We start from the raw sequence: 27,750 nt of genomic DNA, 5'->3' as shown, positions 1-27,750 counted from the left end.
CCATGTAACTGTCAGTTAGTTCCATTCATGCGACGCGAAAACTTCGTATGAATAACAATGCCACACAGCCACTCGTAAGTTATAGTACCTTAACGACGCTCCCTTTCCGCCCAACCGGCGGTGTGAGCCCACAGTTCAGGCGAAAAACAAAAATCACAAGCCTCTTTGGCAACCAAGGCAATGTCAGGCGAGTTGGTAGTTAATGCGGTAGACAGGCAATTGGTGAATTTGTTAGTTTGGCTAGGTAGATAGTCAATGGGCTTGCACGACAACCATATATGAAACTGACTTTTTCCACTTCGTTCGGCTAAGTGTACATATACATATTTATGTCTGTTTGTATAAATGTACTGTTATTAACATAGACGCGTACCTAATTCTGCGGGCCTTTTAAGCCCACATCTTCTTTTTACAGACACACACACACACACACACACATACAGTTATATACAAACATCTATATAGATCTACATTCCCGTTTTAGCCATGCAGGTCTTGCGCTTTCTTCGTGTCTGGTTTTACGTGTCTATTGGCAATTCCACTGTCTTTGGCACATAGCTCCAATGAGCTAACTGTATAGTTTGTAGTAGAAAATTTTACCGCTAAGGTTCGTGCTACGGTAAAATTATTAGCACTAACTGCCGCTGTGCGAGCGCATGTAGCCTGGCGAGCACGTACACCGCTACACTCACACACACTAAACACACATAAATGCGAGAGTGTTGGTGTACCGTAATGTGGCTCAGTGCTATTCGTGCGGCCGGCGATTCTGGTTTTGGCCAACTTCGGTTCTGGCTTCAACTACAATTTCAACTTAAGTGCGCACTTCGTCATTTCGCCTGCTGGCAGCGCAAATGTTCTAGCCCAGAAGCAGGCGAGCAATGCGCAGCGCGCACAGAGCATTGCGGTTAAAATGTTGAGAAGTCAACCAAGTGTAGCAAAGCAGGCCGGCAGGCGAGTGTTGTGTAAGCATGAGCGCCGCGAAATTGTAGAATCTCTACAATAAGCGGCCGTAGTCAGAGGCAAAGCTAACAGCACCAAGTCCAACCACTCTTATGCGCAGACAACAACAAGAGCAGTAATCGAACTCTGACAAACGGCAGCAATAACAATCGCAACAGCAAAACTAAGCTGAAGACGAAGCCAAAGTTATAACTGAGCTGAAGTGGCAGCTCCAAGCCGAAGAAGCGGCTTCTTAGCGCAGTTATGTTTTCCGTATTCCTATGTGTGTGTGTGTGTGTCAGAACGTGTTGGTTCTGTGGCTGACTGGCAATTCTTTATTTGTTTTCTTTTCTGCGTTCGTTCTCGTCGCTTGCTGGCATATTGCTGTTGTTGCTTGCGGTTCTTCGCGTATTAGTTGGATCAGTGTGGAAAGTGGGACACTTGAAAGCGCACCACGCAAAGGTGAATAGCCAATAAATGTTTGCACTCATACCAAAACACGCACACAACTGCACGTTTCATACAGCTGAGCACGCAAATCTCTGTGTGTGTGTGTGTAAGAACATGGAGAAATCTTCTTGGGGATTTTGCGATTACGTGTGTTATTTTACAGGTTGAAATTGCAGTTCTTAATTTTTTCTTCATCACACACACATACACATACATATATATGCATAAACTCCATTCTGCTGTTTGCTAATTTTGCTGCTCATTTGTTTTTGTATTTTTTTCTTTTTATTTATTTTATTTTTTAATTTTGCTTTTTGTGTGTGTGTTTTGTTGTTTTCTAGTTAATTGCTTGGCATTACTTACTGTTACGTTGCTCAGCAGTTCGCCTGCAGTTGTTGTAGAGCAAGTGGTCGCGGGGTGTGTATCAAGCAATGGCATGTTAATGTTGCTGCTGATGATGATTTTGCAATTAAATTACAACAATTACAACAACACGCGCATAAGTAACAACAAAAGAACAGTTTCAATTTATAAGTTAATTATGTTGATTTTTCGGTGATCGTTAAACTAATATTTCGCGCAATGTGTTGAACAGTTAGTACGGTTTTGCGAACGGGTAAGACGATTTTCCACACGAATCACCTTTAATAACTAAGTATAATACCACCACTGGTTCTAGAGATTTACAGCTAACCATTAAAGGTGATTATGTTTGCAATTTGTAGTGTTTAAATATTATTAGTTAGTAATTGATAATAATAGGTGATTTCTTTCCAAATTTTCGCCTAACAACTTCTGGTCGCAATTTATATTAATAAAGTATAAGAGTGTTGTCCAATTCTTTGCAACAAGAATCCGCTAAATGACACTACTGACCTGATTTTTACCAAGGCTGAACAGTCACACAGTTGGTTAAGGATTGCTCCTTTGTTATAAACCGTTTTCGATGGTTATGAGCCTGACATTGGCCCCCTGAACTATCGAAGAATTTTAGCTTTTCCATATCTGGTCCAAATTTATATTAAAACTTATTACTTCCTGCTTCTGAAACTGCAAATTTTGGTACCACCAGAGAATCTCCGGCTCCTTCTAGGTAATAAGTCTACTTTATTTTCTAGGGCAAAGAAAAAAAATATGAGAGCTATTAGTTGATTTAAACTAAAGAAGTTTTTATTTACTTTTAATCTCGGTCTCTTTCGAAAGTCGAGTTTGACAGTCGCAATGGGTGTACTACCGACTATGAAGAAGATCTAAGATCTATGCCTTTCTGTTTCGAACTTCGCTTTTTACTACCTTACAGACTATATTGAGACCAGTTACGCTCTCATGGAAGTTGCTCACTAAGGTCGGAAAACGCGCTGAGGAATATAAGTATTCCAATAGAGTTAACAATTTCAGATTCATTGTGTGGGTCCAAACGGAAACATCTACGTTCATACAGCAATTTGCTTTCAAGAAAACTTCCTTCTCCCATATTATGCCATTTCATATGTTTTACTTTATTTTACTATACTCTTGTTAACAGTTTCATTGTATACTATATGGGTTAGGTTAGTTTCTAGAAGATCGCATTTTGACACCATTCTTTGGTTATAAATGAAGAGATCTTCATGTATCGACAAAGCGCTTTGAGCATATCACAAAATTTTGTCGTCCTGTTTAGAGGAAATGAAACATCTTGCTTTTCGAAAAGTGACGATATATTTCTGAACTTCTTCCACTCAGTTCTGGCAATTGGTGTTCGTCTAACCCCACTAGAACTTAGTTAAAACCCCTAGAGCTTGGGCACGATCACGACTGCTGAGGGTATGTAGTATAACATACATACTATGGAAGGTATAATTTTCAGCTATTCCACAATACACAGTCATTTAAAGTCAGTTTAAATTTTAATCAGCAGCTTAGTTGGGTAGCCACCACGTCACCGGCGATCTGAATGGCTACAAGATGAGAAAGAAACTAACGAAATTTCAATGCCCTGAAAGCAGCTGATGACGATAATACTTTAGCAACAGCAAATAAAAAAGGAGCTGATATTATATAATCACATTGCCTCAAAATAATTCATATTAAAGGAATTTTTTAAATATAAAATAAATACAAACACGGTGTCTTTGGAGGAATTAAAGCGTCATTCCTTTGTAATCTTCAGACAAATAAATATAAATATACGTACTATCAGTTGTTCTCTTTTAGTTAGTATAAACTAATATTGAATAGCACCAACCTGTCATGGCTCCACCAACATTCAGTCCAGTTGATGAGGACGGTGTTAATGCAGTACCCGTTGTCGTGGTACCTTTATTCTGAATTTGTTGCTGCTGCTGCAATTGCTGTTGTTGCGATTGCTGTTGTGATTGTTGCTGCTGTTGTACACGTTCATTCGCAATGAAGCGCTTCACGGTAGTCGTTCCAGATGCTGTGGATGTCGTAGCCGTAGCTGTTGGTGTTGGTGTAGCTGTTACAACCGTAGCAGGTGTGATTACAGTCTCAATAATAGTTGCCGATGTCGCCGGTTGCTCTACCGATACTTGCTTAACAACCAACTGACGTTTCTTAGCGACTTGTGTATGACTAATGCCGCCCGATTCAACGACCGTCTGCACCACCGCTTCGGCCGTGGAAGTGGACATATTCGTGCTAACCGGCAGCAATCCGGGCGGCGAATCGAAACACACGTCGACCAATGTGGCCGAGGTGGTCTGCAATCCTGCGATATCCTTCAGATCAATCCAACTCGCACCGACTTTATCTGCATCGGAGAGCGGCAAACTCAGCACACGCGTATCCGATTCATCGACGATGTGAAACGACTGTGCTGGCTCGATCTTTACGATAATGGGCTGACTGCCTGAAGCCAGTGTGCTGGTGTTGTTGCCACTCAGAACCTGTTGATGCAGTGCAGCAATTTCCGCATCCGCTTCAGCATCATCGGACATCTCATGATCGAAAATGGATTGCTGCAATGCCTGCAAATGTTGTTGACGACTGGCAACGGTCGTCGCCGAAAACGCCATGCCGCTCGTTACAGTTGCTGTGGCGGTCGTCTGCGCTTTCGGTGCCGTGGCAATAATGTTGCGCGATAATTGCTCGACCGCTGTCGCAGCGACAGTTGGCTTACGCACCACATCGAATTTCAATATAGTGCACTTGTCCGTCTGCTGATACTGATGCTGCAATAGTGGACGTTGCGGCTGCAAGCCACTGCCACCGCTGTTATTGCTTCTTGGCGGTGAATTGAAAAGCGGTGGCGGCGAAGTGGCCTTATTCGAGGTGGTCACGGTTCGCACTACACTCGTACTCGTCGCTGTACCGCTACAGATAGCGATAGTGGCCGCTGCGCTGCTAACCGGCAACGGTATAATTGAGATCGATGGCATTTTGTTGCGAAAACTCGTTGCTGAATGAACGCTACTGCTGTTATTGCCTTGGCCGCCGCCTGGATTGTCATTGCTCAAAGTCGTGACACCTGTTGCACGGTGGTTGTTGTTGCTACTACCACTGTGTACATGCACTGAAGTTGTGCTGACATTGGTGGCATCGTCTGACGTGCGTCCAGCGGCACACTTGTTATCCAACTGTTGTTGCGTGATTAACACGACGTTGCTGGTGTTGCGTGACGGTCGGCAGCGCAGCGTGTAGGGTGGTGAGCTATGAGACACTTTTGCAGAGTTCGCTGCAAGTGTCGAGTCGATGGGCAGCATTTAAATGCGTTGTTTGTTTTTATGTGTTGATGAAGGATCGTGCTAACAAGCGCGATTGAACTTTACGTTTAAAAAGTCTTTTTTGGTGTTGTTTGTATACTGTTGTTGTTATGCTGTTATTGCTTCGATTTTATTCAAAATTTTAGATATTGTTATGGAATGATTCCTTCCGCTTTTGGGACTGGGTTGCATCCACCATGTTCCCTCTTTCTTTTTGTGCGCTTTGTTAAAATGCGATATTTCGTGTTTTTGTTTTTTTATTTCTTCTTTTTAAGTATACCTATTTATACAGTGCGCGTGAGTGCTTTTTACGTCAGTTTTATTGCATTTATGCTAATTGGAACAAGCTTTTGCTGCTCATACTGCTTTTATGCCTAATATTGTGCGCTTTAAACTTCGTAAGTATTTCGTGAGTCAACTTTTTTCACTTTTCTCATAAAAATGTTGTATTTCAATACGTGAAAACTAGTTTTATGTGCATTTATGTGCGTTAATCTAGTAAATTTTTTTCAGTCACTTTGTGGTGATCAGACTATTCTAAGCGTTTTTTTCACGCTTACTTCGTGATTATTATTTAGCGTAATGTTTTATGTTACTATTAAATTGTGAATGCAAATTTGGTCTATCTATACATATATGTATATTGTTACGATTTTAATATTGTACTTGTATCTGTTGATATATATTTTTTCACAATTTTTTTGCTTCACTTTCCGCGTGTTTAAATTTCGTGATTTTGGTGTGACTCAATTAAAATAAATATTTAAATATCGTTTGCCCAATTTTCGAACTTTCCATTCAAATATGCTTCTTAGCTTGTTGCATTTATTCGGTAAACTACAAATCTTGCACTGCGTGAGTGATTCCCTTTGTCATAATTGATTTACCGACGCTCCATATTTTACTTATTTTGGTCACAGATGGCAACAGTGTTGATATTAAATATATTTTTGTTGCGTTTTTAAGCATATTCGTTACATTATTGAATCCGCACGATGCGTGAGCGCATCTGTTTACTCAGCTCTGTTAAATATACCACGTTCAATTTTTTTTCATAACAATTTTTGTGCTAAACGCATAAATTCATTTTATTAAGTGTTGAAAAATGGCTGCATTCCATGTTTTGTTCGTTCGTGTCACGTGAAAATTCGCACAAAATCGTAAAAACACAGTGTTTGCTTAATAAAACTTTCAAAAACCGTAAAATGATAGAATTTTCCTTTTCACTTTGTAGGTTTTGCTATGTTTTTGACGCACTTACACTTATGTTATACACACGTCTTTGTGTCTCTTCACGAGTGGGCAGCGCAGAGTGTTGGTAGGTGTGTCATTCACAGCATGCCTTGTAATTTTTTGTTTACATTCATTATACAAGAAGCTTTACACAGCATATATGTATGTTTGCATATGTGTATGTATACTCACACTAATGCATGTTTACACTTGCGAAAAACACACACACACGCGGATAACTGAAGTTCACGCATTCATGAAAGCACTTATGCACATCTGTATGCATTTATGCATAGGTGTGTGTGTTTGTGTGCTTGTATATAAAAAACGCAGTTGTTAATGGCGCGGTTTTAGTTTGATATATTTGCTTTTGTTTTTGTTTCACATAAATATTTCATTTACCATTTAACTGCAACTTTTTGTGGTGAGTATACATTTTTTTATTTGTATGTGTGTATGTATGTGCGTGCATAAAGGTACATTTTTTGATTAATAAGAACAGTTATTATGTATTTATATATGTATATGTATGTATATTTCCACTGGAATTGTAATTACTTATGAAGTTCCATTAAATTACAGTTTTAATTTTCCTTCTCGGATTCTCATATAAGTATATATGCATATATTTTTAGCGCGTTAAATATTTTTTTAAATACAAGTATATATATATTTTTTTTTAATTGCCGTATAGTCTTTTAATTTGCATGCCAGTACAAGTAGAATGAGATATTCACAAACGTTTATTTATTTATATGTATGCATGTGTATATACATATATTATATGCATACGTATACTAGAGTGTATATATTTATATAGTTGTATATACGAGTGTATTTTATACTTATTTGGTGTATCGTTTATTTTAAAGAACTTTTATATAAGTACTTTATGTAATGTGATTATGTTTATTTTAAATGTCAGTGAAAATATTGACTTTTTATTTATTTTCAAACTACTAAAATTACTTGTATAATTTAAACGCTTATTTGAAACTATTTTAAATTTACTTTTTTCCATTACGCGTTGTACACACACCTTTTGCTGGCAGTTGGGGTAACAATGCAACACTAAAATATATTGTAGTTTAGTATGGAGATTTTGAATTTTAAGATGCGAAAAGTTTTGGTTTTGAATTTGGGTTTTTAGGTTATATTTTTGTGTGTTTTCTAATTATTTTATTATTTTAGTTACTTATTTTTTTGTTGCTGTGTATGTTATATTATGCATTAATGAAATAATGTTCGGTTTTCAAAAATTTTATTTCCTTAGTGAAAACTGCTTTTGCACAACTAATTTTTTTAAATATATTTTTAATGTTATTTAATTATTTGCTGCTGATTTCGTTTTAACTACTTTCACTGTTTTTAAATAAATAAACATTGAATTTATTTTCATAGTTTCATAACATATTTTGCATTAAAATTTTTCACGCCACTGCTGTTTAAAAATATATAATCTTTAATATATATGTATGTACCATTTTTTAGTATCCGGCAATTATTTCGCCAATGAAACGCTCTAATACAAAATAAATTCTATAATACTTTTTTCAAACAAAGAAATTTAAAATTTAGTTTAGTTTGTTTTTATCTACAAGTATATTCATTCTATATTATCACAACAACAATTTTATCTCTAAAGAAAACTAACATTTATTTGTAACTCAAATATTGATTAGAGTGTGCGACTTTGCGAAAATACACAGGGTGCGCCATCATTATACCCTAAACAAGGTACATTAATGTTGCCACTAAGTTTGCAACAGCCGGAAAAAAACGTCGAAGATTCTATAACGTATATACATATATAAATGATTAGAGACGATCTGCATCGATGTAGATATGTCCGTCTGTATATACATGAACTAGTCTCTTACTTTTTGAGGTATCGGTATGAAAGTTTCCACACACTTTTTTCTCCCCAAGAAGCTGCTCATTTGTCGGAACCGCCAATATCGGTCTACTATTGCGTATAGCTGCCATATAAACTGATCGATCCAAAGTCTTTATATGGAAAACTTTTTTATTTGACAAGATATCTGCACAAAATTTGACATTGCTTCTTGCTTAAAGCACCGCTATATTCCCTAAACAAACTGTGCAGATCGGATCACTAAAGCATATAGCTGCCATACAAACTGACTGATCAAACTACGGTCCTCTTATGGAATTTTTTTTTGTTTTGACAAGATTTATTCGTGAAATTTGGCATTTATAAGAGAATACTATAATCTCCAAAGAAATTATTACTACAGCTTGTAGCTGCATTTAAGAAACATGCCAATACCTTTGCTATAAAATCCGGAATATTTTGTCAAAAAAAACTAGAGAATGATGAAAATTAATATCCGTAGATTAGTTTTGCCTTTCTGTAAAGTTTCTGCAGCCTACCAACATAAAAGACGTAGCACCCTGTACCATAAAATAGTTCTAAATATTTGGAAAAATAAAACACGATTTGTACAAGTAATTAAAAAATGTATCTAATAAGTGCTTCTTGACAATAAATCTTTACGTTACATGAGTTAAGGAACTTTAAGTTGCCTATTATTTTAAGATCAATTTTCTGCGATGTGTGTTTGCATTCTATTTGTTTTTTTATTTTTCAGTTTAAATATATAAACAACACATTTTATAAATGCTTTCCTAAAATTTGTTGCTTGCGCTTTACCACCTTCTGCACGTTTCAAAAAATTGCTATTTCTCTGATGAATTTCTTATTCGTTTGGAACAATTTATTGATTTTTCAAATTAAATAAAAAACGAGTATATTTTTCATTGAATTTTTCAACTTGCCTTAAATAAATGCTGTCTACACTAAAACACTGTAAATTTCTTCACTATACCACACTTCACTTAAACTAACCTCAAATTCTCACAGAAAATCATCACATCGCCAAAGTTGATTTCAAAATGTTTTTGGATGCTGAAACTTTTGCTGTTGAAATGGTTTCAGTTAACTGTTTTTTCTTAGCGCTTGCACATAAAGATTTAATGGTTTTGATGCGCTGTTTTTGTGGTGAATTTAGTGCGGGTTTTATGAACTTATTTAGTATAGATTTGAAATACTCGTCAGTCAGTCGTAAAAGTCTAAGAATTCTTAGAAATTTTTAATTTTTTTTTTTATTCAAAGTCATGTAATAGAATTTGTTTCGATTGTTTTTTTGTTTGTTTGCTGTTTGCTGTTTTTGTCTTTATTTCTTTATTATTATTTTATTTATTACTGTTTTGCTTTGTTTTTGTTTTTACTTTTTATTATATTAAACGAGTCTATACGAGTGTAGAAGCACAACATCAAAATAAGAAAAAATCAGCCTTTTAAGTGCACTTAAGAACAACGACGCTGCACCGACCACGACAACGACTCGTAGCAGCAAGCGATTCACCGAAATTCACCGATGCACCGTTACCGATAGTTTACGACGACGACTGTTGTAGTTAGTTATTTTTTAAAATTAATTTTCTGGATTTTTATAGTAAATTTAAAATAATTTTTTAAGTAAATTGCTTACTGAAAATTGCTGGCAATATTTCCTTTGCCGTTTTGCGTGTATATTTGGGAGTTTTCATGCATAAAATACGCCTGCAGTTCGAGAGTTTTGCGAAATTTCACTTACACCTCAATTTTGCTTGTTTTTTTTTTAATTTTTGTTTGCTTAAATTTTCACAGCACACATACACACACATGCGTGCACATTTTCTGATTTACCATTTAATTGCGTTGCAACATTTACTTCACTTCACATTTTGTGTCCGTGTGTACTTGCACTTGCATTGTCTTTAATAAATATTTTGCACACACCAATTTGCACAACGCCCGCTCCTGCTGCTGCTGCTGTTGCAATCTTCCAATTTTCATTGAATTTTCCCGACAATATTGTTCACATTTCTCACTGAGCTTTTCCTATTGCTGCTGCTAGTACTGTTGCTGTTGCTGCATTGCAATCAAGTATTTTTGCACTGCTGCCATTGCTGCTGGTCGCTGCGACACTTCCTTTCAATATTCGCTATTGCACAAGGATATTCGCGTTTGCATTCGCAGTTGTACGCAGCGCTCGGCAGCTGGAATGGTAACGCATCGGGTGGCGGTGTAGTGCATACATAATGCTACAACAACAATGAGCGCTGCCAGCGATTGCAATGCGATGCGCGCGTTCCTTCCCGCAAAGGAAGTGACTAAGTAAATTATAGTAGCAACACGCAACAACAACATACGCACAAACACGAGGCGCTCGCAATCCGCACAAGCCGTGGTTGTACTCCTGTCTATGGAATGGGCCGATATGTCAAAATAATTGGAATTGGTGGAATTGTAGCCACGAAGACGTTGGATATGCAAAGCATCTGCTGTGCGCCTTGCTGTATGCAATAGTAAGCAGTTGGTGTACGGCGGTCAGACGATTGGGGCAGCGCAGGCAACAACAACTGCAATTCACCATGCACAATGACGTCGCCGTCGTCGTATTCGTTGGTGTGAACGAAGTGCGCTCCAACAACAATGGGTGCATCATTCGTATTGATAATCGATTTTTAGTTCACTGTCACACAAGCGCGCGCGCCCACATACACACACTAGCGCGCTAACATTTGCACTTCGCTTTGTTGTTCTTTGTTGTTTTATTGCGCTCTAAATGCCGTTCCCGTGGAAGGGTGCGTTACGGTGGCAAAAATCACAGCTGTGCGCAAATGCGCTCCTGACTGCGCTATGCCAATAAGCTTTCGCGAATGAAAATCTGGTCCTTGCGAGTTTTCATAAAATATATCACAATTCACAGCAAAATCAAATGTTTATAGTCGCGTTTTAATTAATTTTAACTGCAAACTTGTTTGTAACTTCCCGAAACTACACATGTATGTGATTGCAAGCGATTTACGGGCAGCAGCTGTTTTGCGGGCCAGCGAGCGTACGACCGAACGAACGTTGTGCCGCGTTGCAGCAAAAGGAAAATACTCGCTTATGACACAGTGCAACGCGCAAGCAAGGACGCACAAACACACGCGCACATACGAATAGCGATGTCTTGCTGCGCCACCCCTTAGCCACTGGATGGTTGTGTTGTACACACAAAAGCGCTTCCAGTGCGCCTGGAAGTGTGCTTTTAAGTTTTCAGTAATTTTCTGTTGTAGTTACTTTAATGAGAGCATACAATATGTATTTAAAGTGGTAGGAAAACACGCAAGTTGAAATTTAATTCAAGTTTCATTTTTGATTTTACAATTTTTTTCTTTAAAAAATTATTAAATTTCAATTTTTTATAAAAAAAAAAGTATTCTATAGAGAAAAAAAATTTTAATAGATTTTAGATATTTTTATTTTATTTTATAAAATATTTTTTTTGCTTAAAGATTATTTAATTTTAATTAATGTAATATGAAACAAATAGTAATAATTTGATTTAAAAAAAATCGCTAACTAAATAAGTACTTTTTACGTTATTTGAATTTTTCTATACCCAAAACATCTAAAATAGAAATACAAACAATTTATTAATTTATTTTAATTCTTTTTTTAAAGTAAATTCAAGTTTAAGCTTATTTTATTATATAATTTTTATTTAATATTAATTTTAGTTTTAATTTTAATTATAATAAGAATTTAAATTTAATTCTGTTATAAACTTTAATTTTGTGTTTAATTAAAATATAAATTAAATTAATTTTAATTTTAGCCTTAGTTAACTATTACTTTTAATTTTGATTGTAATTTGAATTATATTTGTAGTTTTGGTGTTAATTTAAATTAATTTGAATTTCAAATTTAATTGTATTTTTAAATTTGATTTCAATTTTAATTTAATTTCAGTTTGTTTTATTTTGTTTACTATTTTATTGAACTTAATTTTATTTTTTTAAATTTATATATTTTATTTTTTATTTTTATTATTTATTTTTATTTATTAATTTCTATTTATTTAATTTAATTTCGTTTATTTTCATTATATCTATTTTATATCATTTTTTGTTTCAATCCGTTATATATCGAATTTTTTAATTTAATTTAATTATCGTTTTCCTTTTTACTCTTCATTCATAATTTCATATTAAATTTCCGGTTGTATTTATTGTGATTTTCACAGGAAATTTTCTCACCCTTACACTGCCGCACGAATGGCGAAAAATTAACCCACCAACCGATAAATATATCTACAATTGTATATATGTACGAGTGTGTGTTTGCGTGTTACTTATACAGCGAGCTTTCGTCCTTACTCGTCGGATACGACTATCATTTTGCTTCGTTTCTGTCTACTCGCACGAGCATGTACTTGACTGTTATATGTATGATTGTTTGTGTGTGTGCTTCCTGGAATATTGTACAGAGAAAGACTGTGGTGGGCACGAGAGCAAGCATGTTGAACTAAATTCCATGTGTAGAAAATAGGACTCGCTGCTGGAAAATAGGGTTAGTAGGCATAATGCCAAGTGCAGCGAGCAAGGAAAAGTTGGAAAACCTATCAGTCGTAGTGGTGGTGGTAATGGTGGCTACGGCGTTGTTGTAACTAGCTGTTAGTAATATTGTTGAATGGTGAGTTTTCAACCCTTAAATTCAGTTGCGTCGCACGGAAAGCTTATGGGGAATTGTTTACCAACTAAATGTTGTTAGTGTTTCTTTAATGTTTATTTATCTATGCATTGACCGCGTTATGTTGATGCACGAAAATTTGAAAAGGCGTAGTTGAGGGGTTTAAGCCCCGAGCTAGGAAAAGACGAATTTCTGATAAAATACTAAAATAGTGCCATTGCATGAGTGTTACTTTTTAAAAAGCGGGTTCAAATTCCTATTATATATGGTACTCGTATTCTGATTTTTATACCCTGAACAGGGTATATTAATTTTGCCACGAAGTTTGTAACACGGAGACCCTATAAAATTTAAATAGAGAAAACGTTAACTTCTTCTGCATCGAAGTTACAATACCCTTCACAGGTGCCTTTTTTATAGCATAAAAGGGCATCAAAAGATCTTTATCTTGATTTTAATCGGTCAGCTTAAATGACAGCTAAATGCTAAAGAGGTCCGATCGGAGCAATATGTTCGAAGATTGTAGGATGCCTCGAATAATAATCTATGCCAAATTTAATGGTGATAGCTTATGTTTTCCAAGCAAGAACTTAAGTTCGATCGGTCAGTTTATATGATTTTTAATAATCTATTCTGCTTTGATTGTTATGTGGTGCAGCAGGCTTCTTTGTTGATATCTCTCTCTCTCTCTCTCGTTCTAAAATTGCAGTATGTCTTGTATTTAATTATTATTGCATATATGAATCGCATTACCGTATCATATCGATAACGGCGATACCAGATCGTAAAGGAAACTTGCGGCAGACTATTCGATAAGCGACTTTGCGAAAATATTTACCACAGTACCCTGCCTTACCCTGTGTCTTAAATAAAGGATATATTAACATTGTATAACTGGCATTCTGGTGGTCTGCAGCTCGTTAGGTTGCTAACAAGCTATTTAAGAAACATTTTAGTGCCACTAAAGAGACATTTTGGGTTCGGGAAAACTCTTAGCTTTAGATCTCTCCCCCCTACGCTACTAGTAGACACACCGCAATTTGTTGATATTAGGTACGGGTCAGCTGTTTTATAAAAATAAATAATTGAAACGCCGTCACCAAGGTTTCTCCTGCTGGGATGTGCCGTAGTTCATATGAAGGAAATCTTCCTATTGTGCGCACCTGGCGAATATAAACCTGGGTTTTATTAGACAACCCTTGAAGTAGAGACCCCATTGTATTATTAGATAAAAGATGTTGAGGAAAATCCACGCCCTCTCACCACAATATAAAAACATTATGCGCATAGATTTGCATTGCATCCGCACAAAAACACATACATACACAAATGCCTGCATGTGAACATGTGTTCAACCGATTCTGTTTATGTGCATAAATAAGGAAAACTGCCTTTGACAGGAATTTCCGCCGCTCAAATTAATACGCTATCATTTCAAGCATTTAGAAAGCCATACCCAGCTGTTTCTTTGGATGCGATTTCAATTGATATTGTTATTGCCAAAGAATGTGCCATTGAGCGCAGAGGACAAGAGCGACGAAGACGAGGTAAGAAGATTGCAAAATGCATGCGCGCCTGTGATGTGATAAGTGACTCTGCATGCGCAGGTAGATGCAGTATGGCAGCAAAAACAATAGATGTTTGTATGTGTATATGTGTGTGGCGCACAAGTGCATATCGAGTGCGGCCGCGTGCAAATTGAAGTAGACAGTTGCACGCATGCGCGGCGCACATTCCACTATAGCGCTTGTAAATATGCGCATACATACATAGTTGTTGCTGCTGTTGCTGATGTTGCCCACACTAAAGCTGCTGCTCAATGGCATACTGATATCCCATGTGCCAGCGACAAATTCTGCGCGTGCACAACTTTGGCCAAACGCTAATTCTTACACTTCTATGTAAGTATAAACGAACGCCAGTTTTTGTGCTGCATTTGTTGCACACCATCTTTGGATGTCGCCATCGGCCTTACTGCTTCTACTGCACGATGTCTTTACATAGTCGCAGTCTTCGTTCTTCTTCTTCAGCAGGCATTTCTCCGACTTCGTCATCGTCAGCGAATCGTCGACAAACCTGTTCACTCAAACGTAGTAAAAGTCCCGTAATAAAGCCCCAGTTTTTTTCCACACTGCCAGCAACCAACCAACCAACTAACCAGCTAACAACTCCAGTTAAGCAACAACAACAGCCAAGAACCAGTTATTCGTTAGTGGAGTCATGGCGCGCAGTACCGTTGATTCTGAGTTTTTGTGTTGCGCAACTGTGTTGCAAGATTAGTAACGACCGGTTCAATTACAACTGTATACAACTATATAAATACAACAATAACAACGCTAGCAAATAACAAAGATGAATAAATTCCTGTTGGCTGTGTTGTTATGGCAGAAACGAGTAAGTCTTCTTCTGCGTCGAAAATGGGATACACCTCGGGGCAACTGCATACCAACACACACATATATATGACGGGAAATGCACGTACACAAGCACTTTGGCTGTCGACCGGCAGCTGCATTGCGTACTGACCAAAGAGGAGCGTGTCTTCACCGCCTATCGGATATTATCGTCGAAATCTTTTTTTCTTCTGTAAGCTTTTGCTTCTTTGGCAATTCCCAATTCTTCAGCAAAACTTGGGCGCAGCATTACTCAATATGCATTTGATTGATGACACGGCAGTGGTGGCAACGCATACATAACTGCAACGATGCACTCCGCTTCATGTAGGTTTGCATGTGGCTACATCTTAACGAGTCTTATATGAATTGGACTTTTTCTCTGCAATGTTGTTTGCTACTCGTTAGCCTTTTGTTGAGCCTCGCCTTACCTTGCCAGATTCCAGATTCCAGATTTCTTATTAGCCAATTTTAATATTTTATTTTTTGCTATCTTTTTTAGCATGTATTCCTCTTTCGTGCTTTTTTCGCATCGTCCATGATTCTTCTGCAATTGCAGTTGCCCCATCAATAGCTGGTGGATTAGAGTAACAGCATTTCTCTCTTTAACCTTATTCGCGTTAATGATGATGAAAGCATTTGACAGCGGGTCAACGCATAAGCACAACTCTGGCCAGCTTGCCTGTTTGGCCCCGCCAGCACCAGCGTCGCCTTTCAGTTGGGTTTTTAAAATGGCAGATGTGCTGTGTACATACATATGTATGTAAGCATTAGCTGTAAATTTGCGGCGTCAGGTATGTGAGTTCTTATCGTGCCTATTTAGCTGTCGTTTCTTGAATTGCTTCTTGTTTGGAAATTTTGTAATTTAATAACATATGTACCTTAACGGTAAACAACGGTTCTCAACGCATTGCGCGTGTGGAATATTTAATGAAAATTAATTTGTATAAACCACATGTATATATGTATGTATGCTTGTACGTGCATTTACGAATACGAATTAATTATATTTTTAAACTTTAAGCATAGAAACACAATCTCTGTTACAGTAGAAAAGATACTTTATAAATGTTTCAATTCGAGGTACTAAATCAGTAAATATCATGATAGACTTGAGGGAATTGAACAGGGTATATTAAATTTGCCACAAAGTTTGGAACACTTAAATGGAAACTTCAAATACCACACATGTCCTTTTCTCCACAAAAACCCGCTCATTTGTCGGAAGGCCTGTTTTCGGATCACTATAGTATATAGCTGCCATACAAAATAATCCATCAAAATTAAGTCCTTGTATGAAAAAGTTTTTTGTTTAAAAAAGTTGACATGGATTATTGTCCGAGGCAATTCCACATTCTCCGAACATAAAGCTGCCTTACAAAGTGACCAAATAAAATCAGGATGAAGAAGTTCAAAAAAATTATTTGTTCCTTATTAAGCAACTTTGATTCGACATAAAGGTAAATATCAATCAACGTGGTTAGAAAGAGCTAGCAATACATTTTCTGTAACGATTGAAGTAATACGATAGTTGAAATATTGTCTTACTGTCCCTTTAAGGTTATAAGGTAAATTTAAGGTAAATAATTTCGCAGATATAATCATAAGTGTTAGATTAACTTAGTGCCGATTAGGCTCCAAAAACCTTAAAAGAGTTTTTCGAGAAACGCTTTTTTTCAGAATGGGTAAAAAAAAATTTCTCCTAAACAGCTGGACCGATCGGCTTGACATTTTTACACGACCTTTTTAGATATATATGTACATACATATATTTGTCAGGTAGTGATCGAAGAAATAAGATTTATGATAATAATTTCGATTTTTTAAGTCACACTGAAATGACCTTTTTCGAAAGCCGCCATTTTCAAATCAAAAGTTTGACTAGTCCTTCGATTATTATCTGTATTTATCTATAATAATAATACTTTTTTTTGGTTTTCATTTAATTTTAAGCAGAAAAATGTTTCCTACCACCAGACACTTATTTCGGAGGGCCTCCTGGAGTTCGGCTACGCTATCAAAGGAATCCAAAATTTTTAAAAATCAATCGCTTATTATTAAAACAAGTGTTCTTAATAATCGACGCTGAATGGAAGAAATATGAATAAGTTTCGTTCTAGCCAATTGTTGTCTTAAAGTTTGGAGTTTCTGTGTGTTATTTTTGGGTTATTTGTAATAATTAAGATAGAAATAAGTTGGATTTTCATGGGAAGCTTGTGTGGTGCAATATATGATCTGAAAGCTATTTGAAATTTTCTTAAATATTAATAAATAAATTTTTGAAATATATGACAACGCTGCATAGTTTTTCATTGCATAAGTAAAATCTTGAACATTAATTTTTTAGGTTTCGACAATTTAAACAAAGTATTTTAAATTGTAACTTCGCTAATAATATCGACTCTTCAATATGATTTATACCGATTTCGTTTATATAATAAATATTATGTATATATTTATATAAAAAATGAGTAAAATTGCTTAATAATAATAACTCATATGATTGATTTAAGCTGTTTAAAGGTAATATATGTAATATGTATATCAATACTTTATATATACGAGTACATACCTATGTGCGGTACATACATATGTATATATATAACATTTATGTAGACAACACATTTGTATGTATAGAAACCACTCACCTCTGATTGTGCTGGGCATTATACTCGTATAATTTGTGATTACTTCTTTCACTCCAAATAATGTCTGTTTGTAGTATTACTTGTATGATCGTGGTCATTTGATCGTGCAACTTCGTGCATTTTATGTGACACTTTCTTGTGCTTGTGTAATTGCATTTAATGTAATTTGTATGTATGTATACGTGTGTGTATGAAAATATAAAATCGCAGCGTTGCATCACATTAAACATATAACAGTATTTTATTTTATCGATTGTACGTGATGACGAATGATAAGCAAAACACAAGATCGTAAAGAAATGGTAAGAGTGCAAAATGAAAAAATTATAGTTAAATTCACATCAGTTAAGTTTTAATTTCCAAAACACTTTTTTCATTGAACTGACACCAAATGAATTACATGACACACACACATTCACATATGGCGGTTATATATGTACACATGTAAACACATTGCACACACTCCCACATTGACGCACAAGTGATATTGTGATTGCCTGCATGTTTCACTAATTAGTCAAATACGCATGCGCAACAAAATTTTCATATATTTCGCACCTGACTTTGTCTACAACCTGCGCTAACTTGTTTCCACCAAGTGGGCGTAACTTATACCTCGATCATTTGGATTTTTTCGCGCAAATTTTGTGCACGGATGCTTTGTTGGACAATCAATTGTACACTAAAAAGGTACTTTCCAACTGTTTGACGCGAATATATGACGAAGCGATCTCACTGCACAACATTACACCGCGCTGGATGGGACTGCCGTGGAACAGCAACAACAAGCGCCAACTTATTGGTAGTTACACAGGCGAACTGGCATCAACGATAGCCGCATTGGTAGAGCGCCTTTCTTTCTTTGTCGCAACGTCGCGTTACACCATTGTTGTCTTCGCGCATCTTCGTAATGGTGATCGTGGTGTTCGCATTTGCCGAAAGGCCAAACTCCTGCTTGCCCGTTCACATGATCGGCGTTGTACAGGAAAAACCAAAACAAGCTGACATGTCTTGGTTGCAGTCGAGATTCTGGCATGCAGCAGCTTTAGCAGCAGAAAAACAATGTCAGCAGCAGAGCGTTAGTAGAGCTGGCTGTGAGGTTATGGCTGGTGTTCTTTCTTTAACCATTAGCACTTCTAATAGTCAGCTGTAACACCTTTCAAGTAGCTTTGTAAGAATTAATTTACGAAATATCTTTTTCGCTACCAGATACATTTGATTGTGAAGAGCGAAAATATTAACTTGAAACTTCTAAAAATATGGTTCAAATTACAGCTCCTTGAAGTTAGTAAAGAATCTTTAATGCTTTAATTTTAATGATTAATTTATAAATTTGATAGACATTTTTTTGTTATTCTATTTATCCAGGAAGGCTATTAATAAGAATTAAAGTACGGAAGCTTTTCTAATATAAAAATGTGAGGTTGGTGTGTTGGAGAAATATTTCACTCTACAACGGATCGTCAAAACTGCACTCTACTTACCTACCATGGATCCTGTATGCAGATCAGCCGGTTGTCTTCGTGTTCTACCCTCAAAGTGGGAATGCTGCAACACACTGGATAATTTTGGAATTCCTGCCTGTTTAATCCATCGGGTGCATCCATCCCTTCAAGAGGGAATAGTTCGACTGCCCGACTTTTTTTTTAGATGAAGAAGGAAAATCAGTCTGAGTTTTTAGAGTTGTTAAAAGCTTGACCAGCGAAGTAGTTATTGACGGTCTATGATGAATACAGACCAAAAGCTTTGGTAGCTCCAAATCAGAGTCAGTAAAAACAATAATGAATTCAGTACGCTTCAATTTCAACGCTTTCAAATTCCATCTCGGTATTCTAGTATTTTCAGATCCTTTACACTTATGTTGGAAAATGCCTTCATGGCCTTCATTACATAAGCTTTTCATTGTCTAGTTAGACCAGATTTGCATGATTGTTCTGTGTACACAAAAACATTTCTCTAGACATTGAACGCGATTGACCACGGTTGACGCCAATCTTTCAGTATATTCGTATGTAAATTTGCACAGCTCAGCGCTTTATAAAAAATGTATATATATTGACAAAATTAATTGTTTTTGAGCTTCGTATTAACTTCTTTAAAGTGTCTTAACGGTAATTTGCATTTCTTCGTCCGTTAATTTGTGCTAATGCGATTATTTAATGCAGATTATTTAAATGCGATTATAAGTGCCATCCAAGCAAAAAGCTCTACACGAAATTGAAAGAATAAGTTGTAAAAAAAATGTGCTAAAAATCTGAAAACAAATTGCATTGAGGAAACATTAAAATCGATTCTTTATTTCCCACAGCTTCATCAAATGAACGAGCGGATGTGTACATGTGGTGTGTGTGTGTGCAGAAGTTGATTTCGTAATACACGCTAGCAGCGGCGGCGGCAACAATAGCAGCAGCGGCAACGATCACTTCCCAGCAGCAACAGCTGCTGCTGCCTCCCTGTGCCGATCCATGCCGGCAAGTAAAAGCAGCAGCGCAATCGCGCCGGCGACGTCGACGCGCAAGCGGGAAATAATAAAATATAAACATATCTGCATTCATATCTACATACACAACCTTACACCCGTATGTTCCTATATATGTATATATACCAACGGCCGTTACCAAGTCGAAAAACAAGTTAAGAAGTACCGCTAGTCGAGAAACCGAACCAGCAGCAATGGCCAACAGCCAATAGCTAGCCACACCAGCAACGGCAATAACAATAAGAACAACAAAGCCGTACAAAAAAACAAACGGCATTAACGACAAGAAAAAAAGAACAACAACAACACGGGCGGAAAAAACGAGCAAACAGCGACGTTCCTCCAGCAAAAGGTCATCGAACGTTCTTACTTCGCCGCAGTTAAGAATAATGTAATCAAAACAATAACGAAAAGCGAAAAATGTGCACGAGCGAAGCAGAGAGGCAACAACGAAACAGCGGACAAGCGAATGCCGACCAACGATTGTAGGTAGGTAGGTTGCTTCAGTTTACATATTACCCAACAATCTCATAAATAGCCCCACACACTCACACAGAGGCTCACATATACTCACCAGCCTGTTTCGTGCTTTGGCGATAGCTGTTGCTTGTTAGCCTAAGAGTGTGGCGAAGAAAGCAGCAACATAAACAAAAAGTACACGGAAGATTACAAAGAGAAAACACACAAAAGCCCTCACGCGGTCGTCATTGTTGTTGCGCTAGCTTGTAGTGAAAGAATAGTCAATGCAAGAGAGCGCGTGTAAGAGAGAATTTCAGAATTTCACTTCAATGCGCCGAAGCTCAACAAGCGGCTAATAAATCGCTTAAATATGTTGATAAGCTTGTGTCACACACATGCATACATGTGTACATATGTATGTAGGGAAAGCGGAGGGCGTGATTGGCGTTGCCACTCGCGTACCATGTAAATGATTCCCTATAAATTATGTGTACGTGCGGGATTTTTTTCTGAAACCATCAAACTGTCCATCGTACATCATTATTGACATTGGCGTAACCTAATTCTTACTTAAATTATGCTACTGGAATTCGAATTTGTACTACACACTTGTGGGAAAATGTGGCAATCATTCACGGCAGTTCATAAAATAATGTTATTATTCTGTTTCGCCAATATTTTGTGCTTTCGGAGACATTCTGCCATTAAGCTGTGCTTTGAATCTTGATGATTTAGTCAAATCGGCTATTTTTAGTGTGATCGATATTATTTCTCGTAGGTATCCAAGCGCAAGCTTCATCATAATTGTATTCGGTTTTTTTTTTTAAATTTGAACGTTTATTTAACAGCAATATGTTAAATAGTCTTATTCAAATTAACCCATCTGAAGCTAAAACATTTTTCCATATTTCTGGAAATTTGATTCCGTCTTAAAATAATTGCACCGGCTTGGCCAAGAATCAATGGCTTCATTTTTAATACCCTGTTCTGATGTGAAACGTAGTCCAGCGAGTACATTCTGCATCGACCAGACCAAATGGTATTCACAAGGGGCAAGGTCTGAGCTATAGAACGTGTGAAGCAAAACTTCCCAGCTGGTATTTTCCAAAAAGTTTCCAACAGGTTTTGCAACATAAGGCCAAGCGATGTCATAATTTAAATAAAATTATTGCCTCGTGTCTAGTCGCAAATTACGCTCTTCTGATCCCACCTAACACAGAGGCGTCATGGATATTTTTCTTTGCCTTTGTTTTGTATGGTTGGCCAGGTTTCATATATAATTTCTTGCCTTGAGGGCTGCCTAATAAATTAATTTTTCATCATCAGTCTATTTGTGATGTAAAAACGACTCAATTAAAATTTCTTCTATTTCCTTGCTTTTGAATGTATCTCGCTGCATTTCAGTCCATCAATTCAATAAGTTTGGAGGACCCCACATAACACTTACTACGATATTTTATAATTTAGTCTCTAATATGTACTCGTATGCAATTACAAATTACTTACAAGTAAAAACGGACTTTAAACAGATAAAACTGAAAGCTAGAACTTTTCGATTTTTATTGTTGCGTTGGCATAATTTAGGTCGGAAATTTCCACCCACATAATGCTGAGTTATGTATTTTCGGCGATAATTAAAAACGTTCAATGCAAATGAATGACTGAATGTACGCAGCAGTACTCACATACGTACATACATACATATGTATAAGCAAACACAAAAATACTTTATGCATATATGCTTGCGATACAGGTTAAACACGCTCACCCAGTAGAAAAACGTGTAAATAGAGACTCAAATTTATAGAGGAAAAACAAGAAAATGGAAGACATCTAAGGGGTTATAGTCACATGTGAAATTCAAAAAGTCGATTTTGTTTGCATATAAGTATATTGAATACACATCGTATATTTCCATATTCTTTAAAAATTTGAAGTTGATCCCGAAAAATGTTTGAAAGATATACATACATTAAGCGTATTTGTAAGAATTTTAAACTTTGTTTAATCAGTTCCCAAAACCTTAAACGCGTTTTTCTCGTAACGCTGCTTTCAGCCTCGGTGAGCAAATCTTCTGCAAACGGACTTAACTTATTTACTTGAAAATTTCACACAATCTACTTAGATACAAATATTTCTAATTTAATGATCGAAGGAATTATATTTCTTATAATCAAATCGCCACACTGAATTGTAAATTTTTTCAAAAATAATGCCTTTTTTGGAAAGCTGCCATTTTGACAAAAATCAAAATTTTGAATTTGATTATTATCTGTATATTTTTATTTTTAGATTTGAGATGATTTTAACCAGAAAAATCTTTCTTACCGCTAGACCCCTTTTTTGAAATCCTCCTGCAGTTCATTCATCCAATATCAAGGGAATCCAATCTTTTTCAACATAAAGCGTTAATTTTTAAGTATATTAATTTCTGTAACTGTATATTTTTTTATTTATTATACATTATTAAATAAAATCGCTCTAAAAAATGCACAACAAAGCGTGATTTTTCGGACTTGCAATTGTAAATCAAAAGGTATTAAATGCAAAAGACTATAAGTTGAAAACATTAGATATGGATAAAGATACTGACTTGTTAACAATGGATTTTTTAGTGACGTCAAGTTTATCCTTGTGAAATTAAGGGTGAATATGTGGGCTTCTCTTTATAAGTGTTTTCTCAGTAGAATTTCTTTGACTTTCAATGAAGCTTCAGAAAACTTTTGTTGGAAAATCCGCATTCATCTGACGGTTCTGGATTAAATTTTTATTACTTGACCATAAATAAAATATATTTTGATTCTTATTTCTCCTCCCATATCACACTTTCTTTCATTGTGGATGTTAATAGGTTTCGCATATGCCGCTCAAATTTTAAGCTGAGGTTTCCAGACTGATGGGCGTGTGTTTTGATTTCTGATTTTTACAAGTGAGGAGTGACTGCTTTGGTCGCTAGTCTTCAAGCATTAATGGGAATGATTAATTAATATGATTATAAGTCCGTTATACATACATTTACTACCAACAATTTTTCCTGCTGGGCTAGTGGTGTATGTAAATGTATAGTTTTGAATGTATCTACTAATGTAAATAAAACAATGACAAAGCCAGGTATCGTGTGACAACAACAGTAAAAACAGCAAATGCAAAGCAATCGACAAGTAACGTCTTAAACAAATAAAATGCTGCGTCCGTCCACCATAAGTGATACATAGCTTGACGCTGACGCAGAACTCACGAATTTCGGCGAGTTAACCAACTTTTACTTGCGTTTTCTTGGCGAAATTTTTCGTGTGTGCAATAAAAATACCAATGGGCTAACGGCAAATACAACAAAAACAACAACAGCGAGCAAAAGTTATGTGGTAGTGACAACAGCAATCGACAGCAACGGACACAAGCAACCCAAAACGGTTCATCGTAGCGGTCGTAAAACGCAACAGCAATAACTGTTCTTTTGTTAAAAACCGAAATTCTTGCCGTATTGCTTCACCTTTTTCCCTCCAACTTCATTTACAGCTATTTGTAATTTTCGTCGTTTTAATTTCTTCCAGCGTTTTTGTTGTATATATTTTTATTTTTTTTTTTAATTTATTTTCATTTTCGTTCTTTCGCTTGTTGGTTTGGCAATTTGTATTTCAGAAGCTACTAAACGTAGCGGTATTTTATTGTACAAGCCAAAACATTGCGAGCGCGAACGGCTCGTCGCGGCTCATTGACCCCAAGCATGACGCCACAAAGTGTGCAGCTAACTAGGCGGTATTTTGGAAGCGATTTCATTTCGTCTCATCTGCGTTGCTGTTACTACAGCGAAAAAATTGCTAACGTACACGCATATGTACATTCATGTATAAATATATTGTATATTTAAGTACATGGTCAATGTAAAATATGAAAAGCTATACCTTTTTCTATATATAGCCGCCATTTAGTTAAGCATTCGCAAGCGTTTACGCCAGCACATACACACATACATATATTTACATGCATACACGTGACTGTAAATATGTAGGCATGAACATATTGCGATTTTGAGAGTATTTTGTCCATAATGAATAGATGAGTTATTGACTTATTTTTAGATTTAGCTATTTTGTGTTTTTCTGTTTAATTATACCAAATTTCCTTTAGCAGAACGAAATTCTTAAACATAAAGCAAAAAACTTTGCTTTCTCAATACTTCACCAGTGCGCAGCTTGCACTTGCCAGCTTAGATATTGCTTTATGTTTAAGCTAATCGCAGCTTAGAACATAACTCAAAATAACGGTAAAAAGTATCATATTACTAGCAACACAGTAATATCGTTAACCACCCGCCATGCTGGTTTCTGATTGGCTTGAAGGCAACACACCATCGCAGCGTCGTCTTTTACGACGCCATAGCTCGGCCAATACGAAGTGTTAGACAGCCTAGCTTTGGCATCTTGACGTAAAGGACATTATGAATTTGCTACCCTTTCGTTAGTGGAGCCAATTGCAAGTGATGTCGTTTGCTAATATAGTATATTTACAATATGATATCCATAGTAATATACATACATACATACTAATGTTTTGTATAAGCTCGTGCCTTTCTAAGGCCCTTTACAATGACTTATTAGCTAGAGCTAGGATTGCCTTTGTTGTATGCCTCGTTCGGTATAAATACGCATCCTGTGTGTGAAATGCTGCAGTCGGTGATGGCCCTCGGCCATGCTCGAATAGTTCAGATTTTTAAGTGAATAAGTTATGAAAAAATATATTCCTGAAATTGGTGTAGATATAAAATAAAAGTTGGCATTAAGAAACATACTTATGTATGTGAACCAAGAATGTAGTGAAATTTTGGAAAATTATGTGTAACCAAGGTATATATTTCAAAAATAAATAATAAATATAAAAATATGATTATTATGTATGAAAAAATATGGTTTCTCTGCATAATTCCATTTTAATTGCTAATTACAAATTAATAGACAACGGCACTTGGATCTACTACTACAAACAGTGTGCTAATAGGGGCCCAGTTTAGTCTATTAGGCTTTAAGCTAGCTTAGTTCAGTGCTTAAAAGAGTGTTTGGTATCAAAATTTTATAAAATCGGTCATCGGTCTCTAGCCTCCATACCTTGAATTTACGGATTTCTACTTGTATTAGTCTACTTGACTTTAGATAAACTCTTTAAATATCAAGCAAGTTGCATATAGTAATAAAACTAGATGAGTTAATAACATTTAGTTACAATAGATAATAGATATTTTATATTCGTATAAAGTTTGATCTGCATCAATTAGAGGTCAAAAAAGAGGCGCTTTACAACGTTGCTGAAGACCCTACATTCATCAAACGCGTCATAACTGTTAACGAGAGTTTCCAACAATCGAGCGAATGGCGTGCAAAAAATCAGCCGAAAATATAAAAACAAAAACTCGCTGAAGGCACTGAAGGTCATCCAAGCCGAGAATTATAAAAAATGTATGAAAATTTGGAATAAACGTTGGCATGCTTGTTTCAGCTTAAAAGGAACCTATTTTGAAGTCGATAATAAAGATTTGTATTAAAGTACGCGAAAATGGCAGTCCGGGTCATATTTAATCATATGGTATATCACACAAATGGAAGCAGACAGAAATCTGAGAACTTTAATAGATTTGGACTGACCACACAGTGTTGTGCAACTTGTTAGATCAAAATAGAGGAGAAGAAGCAAATATTTTGAATTAAAAAAATTACAATGTGTTTGAGATATAAGAAGATAAGTTCATCCCAAATTTCGTTAAAGAAAAAAAATTTTGTAAAAATTAAAAAAAAAACCAAAAACTTTTTTTTTTGAATTTTTTACATATATTTTCAGGTAATCTGAAAAGAATCTAAATACAAAAGTTGTATATCATTTCATTACCTAACACATTGCCGTACTTTTTCTATAGGACTGGTAGCTTTAACGAAAATCGGGATAAACCACTTTTTACCATTAAAAATTCAAAACCGCCCCTCCTCTTCCTCTTCCCGACCTCAGATCGCCCGTAAATCATTTTCCTTTAATGTTTGTCATTTTATCTTTCGTTTCCAATGGATTTTAACCCAATATGAATTACTTTCTTTTTTAATAATTTTCAAAGGCTTCTGCACTAGTCTCTCGGATTGTTATACCGGCAATAACATTTTCGCCTTTATTCGATAACTATATTTTCACTGCATTGAATAGTTTATTAAAATAGTATTCAATGTATACCAACCACGCGTGGTTTGGTCTGCTAGTTAAGTTTTCTATATTTTGCTTTGTTTTTGTTAGAATTTCGCTAATTGCGAATAGTAGTTTTTCAGTATTTTCGTGCCACTCGTAAAGTGGGTATGTCAACAATAAATATAAAAAATTTCTCCAAACCCATTCCGTGATACTACAAAAAATTAAACTCAAATGAATATCAAATCTCAGAAAATCTCACATTCTTAACTAATTACATAGGTCAAGAAAGCTCAATATTATAACTGACAGTGCCGTCCTAAACATTTACACTTACGAAGGGCTATATTTTTCCCATTAATTTTGACTGAACTAATGCGAGCCAAGTGGCGTCAGTGAATTCATTTTGCATATTTTTTTTACAAAACTGTGATTTTTGTTGTAACAAAAGCAAGCTGTGAAACATTTGTGCTGTCGTTAGGACAAGTTAACCGAAAGAGCTACTGATTGTACACTGCTGAAGTAAGAAAAATGCTTTCATACGAAAATTTTCATAAATCAGGGCAGTTATATTCCACATCCTTTTATTTAGTATGCAAATATTATATATGTACGTACCTGCATAAACATATTGAGTAAATATAAATATTTCTATTCACAATTTACAGTGACCCCATGGTGTATCGTGGTGCATTTTTCCGAGCCCAAATGTCAACTAATTGTCATTTTACAATAACCAATTCCAACGCCA

The 27,750-nt window shown here is 35.9% G+C and overlaps 1 protein-coding gene across 2 annotated transcripts in view; it reads right to left on the bottom strand.

Moving 5' to 3' along the window:
* The window catches only part of Hr3 (Hormone receptor 3), an 81,572-nt gene extending 63,509 nt beyond the window's left edge, over nt 1-18,063 (bottom strand). The window contains exon 1 of one of the 2 annotated variants that reach the window (XM_036370181.2): nt 17,897-18,063. In XM_036370181.2, the coding sequence (XP_036226074.1) occupies nt 17,897-17,915 (19 nt within the window). In that variant the 5' untranslated portion in view covers nt 17,916-18,063. Of the gene's footprint in view, nt 1-3,619; nt 6,933-17,896 lie in introns of those variants that run through there. The other variant, XM_014231509.3, reaches the window with a different exon arrangement.
* Between the last annotated feature and the right edge of the window lie 9,687 nt (nt 18,064-27,750).

Source organism: Bactrocera oleae, chromosome 4, assembly GCF_042242935.1.
Source record: "Bactrocera oleae isolate idBacOlea1 chromosome 4, idBacOlea1, whole genome shotgun sequence".
Taxonomy (NCBI): Eukaryota; Metazoa; Arthropoda; class Insecta; order Diptera; family Tephritidae; genus Bactrocera; species Bactrocera oleae.
Note: the sequence above shows the minus strand (reverse complement) of the source record. Positions and strands in the feature narration are given on the sequence as shown.